This window comes from Helobdella robusta, assembly GCF_000326865.2.
Source record: "Helobdella robusta unplaced genomic scaffold HELROscaffold_49, whole genome shotgun sequence".
Taxonomy (NCBI): Eukaryota; Metazoa; Annelida; class Clitellata; order Rhynchobdellida; family Glossiphoniidae; genus Helobdella; species Helobdella robusta.
The window spans coordinates 1080260-1090029 of NW_008705246.1; the positions used below are offsets into that span (position 1 = coordinate 1080260).

The 9770-nt window shown below is 33.2% G+C and overlaps 1 protein-coding gene across 1 annotated transcript; it reads right to left on the minus strand.

Moving 5' to 3' along the window:
• Positions 1-3: 3 nt before the first annotated feature.
• Positions 4-7653, minus strand: HELRODRAFT_102324 (hypothetical protein). Its single transcript, XM_009026821.1, has 15 exons — positions 7602-7653; positions 6930-7086; positions 6194-6239; positions 5807-6009; positions 5370-5462; positions 4713-4816; positions 4500-4573; positions 4220-4287; positions 3898-4013; positions 3621-3691; positions 3391-3476; positions 3193-3283; positions 2879-2966; positions 745-895; positions 4-647 (listed from the first exon to the last, which is right to left on the minus strand). Exons 2-15 carry the CDS (start codon positions 7036-7038, stop codon positions 598-600), a joined length of 1350 nt encoding a protein of 449 aa, XP_009025069.1. The 5' UTR covers positions 7039-7086; positions 7602-7653; the 3' UTR covers positions 4-597.
• Positions 7654-9770: the final 2117 nt, after the last annotated feature.

Below are 9770 nucleotides of genomic sequence, written 5' to 3' on the forward strand. Positions count from 1 at the left end.
AAATTTGCTGTGCATTTATTGTTCTTAATTATGTACATACACTGAGATGGGAATGGCACATTTGTTTATCAAGTCTTTTCCATGTATTTTATTACCTGAATGAAAGTTTCATTCAATCATTCCTTTTGTCTCGCTTAGAAGTTATGGGAAAAATAATGATGATGATAAGCATGGAACGAATGAGGTCAATTTTATTGAAAAAGATTTAATATCGAATATTAAAATGAGTTTTGCCGTTCGAACTACTGACTGACAACAGAAGAAGCGTGAAGAAGAAGCTAGGGCACATGAAGGCATACAACAATGAAACATGATCTTAATGTTACCACATTTTAAAAATTTGCAATACGCTAAAAATTTCAGTAAAAAGTGTATGTAAAAAAAGCGTTCAATAAATTTATAAAAGTTCAATTTATAAAATTTTAAAATATGTTTACAAAAAGTAAAATATGAGATTGTAACAAATTTTAAATCGACATTAAAATTAATTGGTCAGCTAAGGCAAACTGCTCATTGGTTGCTATGACTGGAGATATACGCAAGCACGTGAAGCGGGTACGACAAGAAAGGATGAAGGAGCATCACACCTCAGTCGTACTACAGGTGGCTGTCCAGGTGTCTTTTGCCCTCCACGTACAACATGTACTCTGAAATGTTTGCGGTCGTGATGGGCAATTAACAAGAACATTAAATGCACGATTCCATGTAACCAAAAAAACTTCACAAGATGTAACACGCACTAACCAGCGTACGTACGAGGAACCACTGTTGGAACATCCTTCTCAGCTGAGAACGTGAACTGGAAGGTGTTGGTCGTCTTCTGTTCGTCAGTCAGGGGATTTAAAACCTGTGCATGAACTCTCAGTTGCAACAACTTTTTGTGGGTGTAGACAATCTGAGTGGTTTGTTGGTTCGTGGTTTTGATGTAGGTGTCTCGTACGTGTTTTCAATTTCTTTTTTTATTCTTCATAATGCAACTCTGTCAAACGCAGAACTACTTACGTGTTATTCCATCCTTATAATTCTTCCATTGCTCAACTCGACGGCATTTAACATTAAGGAACATCCACGCATAAAAAATGGATTATCAAAATTCACAATTGAATTGATAGTGAGATTCTGCCGCGAAATAATTCTTAACCGATTATTTAGTTTAAAATTATCGTAGCAATTTTAATAGCGTAGTTCCTTGGACAATAAAAAAAATTAAATTTTGACGCCGTCTATACATTTTAATAATCTATAAATACTCAAAAACTTCGTTTATATCTCGGATAATATAGTTTCAAATAGTTCGTCGATGGTTTTAAAAGGATAAGACACGAGAAAGAAAAAGTTTCAAACAGTTTATAAAGTTTTATCTTTTATAAAATACTTTCCTATCATATAAACATTTAAATAAAAAAGTTAAATTGGTTTTCGTTTAATTTAACTGCTCACGGTGTTGGTTTGTGTTGTCTGATGGTATTGTGTGGCTTTTGCTGCTACAAGAGCTAAAAAACCATCTCAAAGCCATTTAACATTAAGGAACATCCACGCATAAAAAATGGATTATCAAAATTCACAATTGAATTGATAGTGAGATTCTGCCGCGAAATAATTCTTAACCGATTATTTAGTTTAAAATTATCGTAGCAATTTTAATAGCGTAGTTCCTTGGACAATAAAAAAAATTAAATTTTGACGCCGTCTATACATTTTAATAATCTATAAATACTCAAAAACTTCGTTTATATCTCGGATAATATAGTTTCAAATAGTTCGTCGATGGTTTTAAAAGGATAAGACACGAGAAAGAAAAAGTTTCAAACAGTTTATAAAGTTTTATCTTTTATAAAATACTTTCCTATCATATAAACATTTAAATAAAAAAGTTAAATTGGTTTTCGTTTAATTTAACTGCTCACGGTGTTGGTTTGTGTTGTCTGATAGTATTGTGTGGCTTTTGCTGCTACAAGAGCTAAAAAACCATCTCAAAGCCATTTAACATTAAGGAACATCCACGCATAAAAAATGGATTATCAAAATTCACAATTGAATTGATAGTGAGATTCTGCCGCGAAATAATTCTTAACCGATTATTTAGTTTAAAATTATCGTAGCAATTTTAATAGCGTAGTTCCTTGGACAATAAAAAAAATTAAATTTTGACGCCGTCTATACATTTTAATAATCTATAAATACTCAAAAACTTCGTTTATATCTCGGATAATATAGTTTCAAATAGTTCGTCGATGGTTTTAAAAGGATAAGACACGAGAAAGAAAAAGTTTCAAACAGTTTATAAAGTTTTATCTTTTATAAAATACTTTCCTATCATATAAACATTTAAATAAAAAAGTTAAATTGGTTTTCGTTTAATTTAACTGCTCACGGTGTTGGTTTGTGTTGTCTGATGGTATTGTGTGGCTTTTGCTGCTACAAGAGCTAAAAAACCATCTGAAAGAATCTTGGATACAGACGATTTTTTAAAAAATCTGATAAAAGAAATTCAATTAAAAGATGTTCAAATAAACATCCAATCAGAGGAGCTGAATAAATTTAGCAGCGAAAAAGTTTTTTATGAATAACTCCGCTGTAATGATTCAGTTAAAAGGTATTCAGACTTGGAACTAGCGAATGTCATTAAAGTAGTTGCCCGTTCCATTTCCTCAACTGACATGCCAGTGTCACTAACTGTGCATGTCACGGATCAGAAAAATCACATACAAGACACAAGTCATGATCGATTGAATTATTTGATAATATAGATATGAAACACACCACACACGCACTCACACACACACGCAATACAAACGCACACACAGATACGGACCCAAGTTACGGCATACAACAAGCAAGTCAATCTACCCAACGTAGCAATCAAACAGCCACCAACCCTTGAAGAAAGAAAGAGTAGATGGCCGATCTCAACTGGCTGCCTGAAGCTGATGTCATCTACACACTTCAAATGAGTCAGAGATTTGCTTCATGTCCGATGGATGCGTTAAATAACAATACTGTTCATATATAAGCAACTAAAACTAAAAATAACTCAAGCAAAATTTACACAACATGGCCCACAAACGAAAAATTCTAGAATACACAAAGAAATGGAAGAAATAGTTCACCAATGTATTGCATTAGAGTGTAGCATTATCAAAACGTGTAAGAAAACATTTAGCTGACCACCTAGCCAGCCAGTCGACCAACCTGTGCGTGATTGCATTTGCATGAGCCAGTTCCAAAGCCTTCCTCATCAGGTACCCTCCAAAAACTTTATTGTACAAATTCCTTTGCTGTTCAACAAAAAGGTCGAAAAAACGTTATCATTTGACTGAAGAAATTATTTTGCTGTAAATCATAGCATATAAAAGTTTGAATGAATAGTTTGAAAGTGACTGACCTGTGGGAAGCAGTGGAGGACATTTTTGAGGCCGGCGTCCGACATCCACACGCAGTTGGCAGGTGGAATCAAGTTGTTCAACGTGCCCGATCTGTTTGTTGTCGCGTTTCAGTTGTCGCAGTGCAACGACGTTTTATTTATCATATTGTTGTGTTGTACGTTGTGTTGTACGTTGTGTTGTACGTTGTAATGTGCACTGTACTATGTTGCTACATTCACATTGTTACATGGAAACACGTGATACAGACAGTGACGTAATGAGCATACGCTGGCATTGCAATAGTTAAAGATGCAAAAAAAGGGGATCTAAACAAACTTGCATGTAAAACAAAAACTTGCAAATCTACAAATCTTTTTCACCATCCTAAACGAAAGACCGGCCCCTTAGCGACGACGTTATACAGCTAATTGAGCTAATACAAATCATTTGGCTAGCAAGCAATTCAAATACACACAATTTAGTGGATAAAAACATGTTGTACACAAACATATAGGGCGCAGTAGACACAAACTGACTTGGTGTCGACGGTCTTGAGGAACATGTCATGCAGGGAATTCCTCTCCAGATCATTCGGAGGAATTTTGAGGACCGACGTCTGAGATTGTAAGGTGCGAGTCTGTTTATGGGCTGTTGGTAGATCACGTGATGTCTTGTTTTGTGCTTTGCGTGTGTGCTAGTTGTGGAATGTGAACTGATGATGCTATTAGTAATAATTATTGAAACGCTGACGGGAAATGTTTAAGAATAGTGAGTACAAATTTGTTCTTCTTATTAAACCATTTGAAACAGATTGAAAGAATTTTGAAACGTTGGAAAATGTCAAATGAACGAACCCTGTCCCAGTTCGAAAAGTGCCTCTTCCTCTGGACTCCTGAGGTCCAGCGGATTCACAAAAGCTTTCCTGCGTTTGTTATTGCATTGGCGGTTGGTTAGCACATGTTCGAACACGAAAATAACAATAAACTACTATATACTACACGAAAATAACAATAAACAACAACTATGATAAGATGATACTGATCCTAACGGATCACAGAATGGTAATCCCAACATCTGCATGGTTACTACCAAAGAACTCATCACACAATATGTATAAAAAAAAACAATGAATACTTCTTTGTGATGGGATCGCGTGCCACCATGAGAAAGTTTGCAGCGATCACCTGATTCATTCTGCCATTCAGCTCCTTGTAGCGAGCATGTTGCAAGAGTTATGAATAGTATTTACATAAAATAACTTTTTTATCTATAATTTAATTTTCTAATGATTGTCTAAGAAAACAAGCACCCATCACCCACCCGGCGACCACCCACTGACCCACCAACCTGTTCGACGATCATGGATACCTCCATGGACGAACTGCCGACCCAGATGACATGCCCCCTAACAAACAAATCCTTCTCGTGATTCACCTGCTCCGTCTTCGTCTCTGCATCCAATCAGTTGATCCAATCCTCACAGTCGCCCACCATATCAACATCCCCATCAGCATAAAAGAACATCATAAGCAAGAATAGAAGTAATGGATTCGTTCGAATCCGGATCCAAGATGCATGTGTATCAATAATTAAATTTATTTCAAACCAAGTTCCGTCCCAACTTAGAGCTCCGAAAACAATCAACAATTCAACCGTAGTCTAACTTAATTACGCGCCAATAGAAAACAGAGGTGTTTTATTTGGCTGCAGTTGCTAACAAACACGTGTTGAAAAAGGTTAACTAGCGATTCAAAATGTTTAGAATTTCTTATCACAGATCGTAGTTGAAAGTATTTAATTCAATTAATATTAAAATTTGACTTTATTTGATAATCAAGGATCCAGTTTTACAGAATCTTAGCGTTGGATTCGACGAATCCGAATCTTACCGGGTCTCTGGATTTGGATGCAAATCCAAATTCGAAACCGTCGCATTCCTAATAACAACAGAGTGCATCTTAGCATCATCACATAAGCGTAAAAATTATCATACAGAGAACCAACTTAATGAGTCCACCATGGCAGTGACAATGGAGATGGGGGATTTGTGTGTCGGTCCCTTGCTTGGGTCGTGGTTGTGCCCGTAGCTTATCAGGACTGTACGTGTACAGTGTATGTATGTGCAACGAAGTGTAGCGGTTTGTGGCGTGTGATAGTTATAAAAATGGCATTCAATAAATAAATAATATCAAAGTAAATTAAAAATGTTAGTTGAAACAGAAAATTTTGGGTCCCAATTGAATGTGGGAAACGAATTTGCAAAGCTTACAGATCATGCATTGTCTGCTGCACCAATTAATGAACCTACTTACACTTTGTTAAAACAGTTACCTAGAATTTACTTTTTTCTCCACTAAACCAATGATGTAAGCGTTTAAAAAGGTGAAACATGGCAATTCAATAAATTAATTTTAACATTTTTAACTTATTAATTATCCTACCAGCCATGGTATCAAGATCCTCAAAGAACCTTCCGAATCTTAAAGAGTTTTCAGTGAGAAGATATTTGTCCCTATGGTTCTTGTCCCTGCCCAGAGGAATGACCATCTCCTTGTAACTGTCCAACATCCGTTTTGCTGGCAGATCAGTCTGCTTCTTGGGCAGCTGGTTGGCCTCCGAAGCCACTTGTGGATCTACAGGCTCACTGCAATTACAACAACGGTTATTGAAATAAAAATACAATATTTTCTATGATTTTTATCTAAGTTAGCTTAATAATTTAATAGAATTTAAAAATAAAATAAAAATGTATGTCTATAATTTGACAAACATCTTTAAAAATTAAAAAAAATATTCAGAATTTATTCTTTATGGAAGGAGGAACCAACCCAAAATGTTTAGGAGAGCCAACAATATTCTGAAGTAACTTTCTTGCTGATGAGGATAAAGTGGATGGTGATGGTGGGCATATGAAGTGGATGGTGATGATGAATAAATTAAAAGTAAGATGATGACGATGATAATAATGAGGTTGATCAATTCATTGAGAGGACGAGTGCTGTTTCTAAAATTCTCCCTAGCCACCTCCGTAGTCATAGTAAGCAAGTTTTTCATATTTTATAAGTTTTTCATTAAATTTTATGTTAATTATTATTAATATTATTAATACTAATGCTTCTCGGTTTTGCTATACAAGACTTATCTTGATAGTAAATAGAAGATGACAGAATCAGGTATACATAAGTCTAAAAAACCTAGAAAATATGTGTCTTTAATCTTAATGCAGCTTCCCTGCAATGTCAGGTAAGAGTGCCAACATTTATAAATTACCCAATCTTACTCCACAGAAACTATTGCAAGACACCAGGTAAACATATTCTGCTCAGTGCACATGTAACAGAGATGATACGACTTTTTGATGATAGCTAACCGAACAAACCAGTTGCAAAAAGACTTATAAATCATAATGACGTGAGTTCAGCTGCTGTTTTAGTTTCAGCAATATTCAACAAAAATAGCCACTGAAAATATCAATCTTTTTAAAAACACCCAAAAATATTTTAGAAAGAAGAGAAAAAAATTATCAACTTGAATAAAATGCTGGTAAAACAAGAAAATGCAAACCCTCAAATGAGGTAAGTTGGACATCAGGTGAGCATTCCTTCAGAAGACCTCTCCTACCACACATGCAGCCAACACTGTACACGTTTTGCAACAATTTGCTCCAATTCATTACTGTTTCTTCGTTTGTATAGTGTCTACTTTAGCTACCTATTATATCCTAAAATTAAATAAATTAAAAATAAATAAATTTCAGTGAAAAAAATTACATTTTTATTAATTTATTATTTTGGAGATTTTTCTTTTCATGTTTTGAGTTTTCTGGAAATTGAATGATGGCTATCAAAAATCAATTTACTTTACAATTTACATTTACAGACACACACAGACAGTTGAATTATCCATGATATGCATATTCATTCATATATAATTATATATATATATATATATATATATATATATATATATATATATATATATATATATATATATATATATACATACATACATACATATGTCATGTTATAAATAAAATATAATTATAATTAGTTAATCTGTTAATGTTAATTACATACAACAAATAAACACTCAGTGTGCTGATAACTATCGTCTCAATGTCCAGTATTGGTTCAGTATCAGATTATTATTATTAATTTAACATGTAAATTAAATTAATCAATGCTAATAATAATAATAACTAATTATTAAAAAAAGTAAGAAAACCAATCCAAAAACCAAAATGGAAAATTTACTCCTAGTTTGAAACTTTTAATTTAATAAATACATTTCAGTCACAAACCTTCAAAATCAAACCTCAATTAAAAAAAATAAGCAACAGAAAATGACAAAAATATGCAAAATAATAATAATAATAATAACAAACAGCGGTTCAGTTGTTGTCCATCAATCAACTATCGAAAAATCAAGTGTAAACAAATTTTTACTTCTGAACAAGCCTAAAATGCAGATTAGTGAACTATTAAAAAATTAAATTATCATTATTAATATTTCATATATAAAATATATCATATAGTCTCTATAAATAGGTATCATTATTATCATCATTAGTATTATTATTTTATACATGTATACCACTTGTTAAATTGTAAATTTTGTTAATATAATTTTTGTATATTCATGAAGAAAATCGACTAAAATCGCTCATACGCTGTCCACGTACCTTCGGAAAATTAGAATGGAACTGTAGCTACTTCACGTGCCACAAATGCATGCAAACAAAAACGACATAGCTTTCACCAGAACCATGTGAGCGTCAGGATAATTTTGTTCACGATTTCTTTATTTTTTTTATCCATACAACAAACATATTTAAGTAGCTGATTATTTTATTCTATGTATATGATATGATATGGTATGATATGATATGGTATGATATGATATGATAGGATATGATATGATATGATATGATATGATATATGATATGATATGATATGATATGATATGATATGATATGATATGATATGATATGATATGATATGATATGATATGATATGATATGATATGATATGATATGATATGATATGATATGATATGATATGATATGATATGATATGATATGATATGATATGATATAAACGTATAATCATCTCGAATTGGCGAAAAACACAAAAAAACTTTTCCCACCACAGAGTGTGCGAAACGCCGTAATAAATTCAATAGTGGATTAAACCGAATAAACTATTACAACTAATATAACTTAGACGTTTAAAGCTAGTTCCCGTTGGTCAAAATGTTATTGATAAAAAATTATTGTGGTTCTCACAGCAAATTCTAATAAACCATTATAAAAACACTATAATCTTATGTAACGGTAGCAAAAATTGTCAAAGATAGTAATGGTCATTTGTTTTGTTTTTTTGTTCTTTATAATGCAGCTCTGTCAATCAAACGCAGAGCTGGTTACAGGTTATTCTATATCTATACTTATAATTAAATCCTTCGTCCCACAAAGGCTGAGCTATCCACACCACATGACGCATATACACATTTGACACTATGTATGCGCGCAAGCACCGCATCATTTGGGTATGACGAATTTAGTTTAAGTTTCAGACGGAGATTATTTAATCGAACCATGCCTTCGCCTTTAATAGCAGTGGGAGACTTGGCACTCCTCACTCCACAATCTTTTGCTAAATCTGCATTTGCTTTTTCTGGCTCTTTTTCTGAAACTTTTTACCTCCTTCTCCAACTACTTCTCCATCACTTACAAATTTCAGAGCGGATCTCAAACCCATCTGTTTGCAAAATTCATTGAAGAGCGCTGTTGAGCATAGCGGAAACTTAACCTTTCTACATGAGTGTTAAAATTACCCGATATCAAGAACAAATCAGCACAAACAGAAATATGTGTATGTATGAATGTATGTATATAAATGTACCGTATTCGTTATTATATAGCGCGTAATTATAAGGGATCCTATCATCATGACCTGACATACTTTCGTTTTCTTAACCAGCTGTTAGGTCGTATACTTAAGTTTCGACATTCTGCTAACATCGCGCTAACTTCAGTTACGCTTGTTTCTCTTGTTATCTTCAGACAAAAATGTTTATTAAATAAGACTATTCAGAATTTTATTTAGTTAAATCGGTTAGGGTTTTGGCGTTTAACTATTTTTTTATTAGTGCTGCTGTTGTCTGCTTGTCCGGGTTCACCTTTAATAATGGCGGAAGGTGTGGAACATTGTACATCTACAAAGGATTTCTTCACAAAAAATCCCTATGATTCCTATGTATGTATAGTATATGTATGTATGTGTTTATGTATGTATGTACTATGTATGTATGTATGATTGTATGTATGTTATATGTTCTTGTTGGAGGCAGGTTTGCTTTTTTTTATAATTATAATTTAATTAAATTATTAATTATTTAATCTGT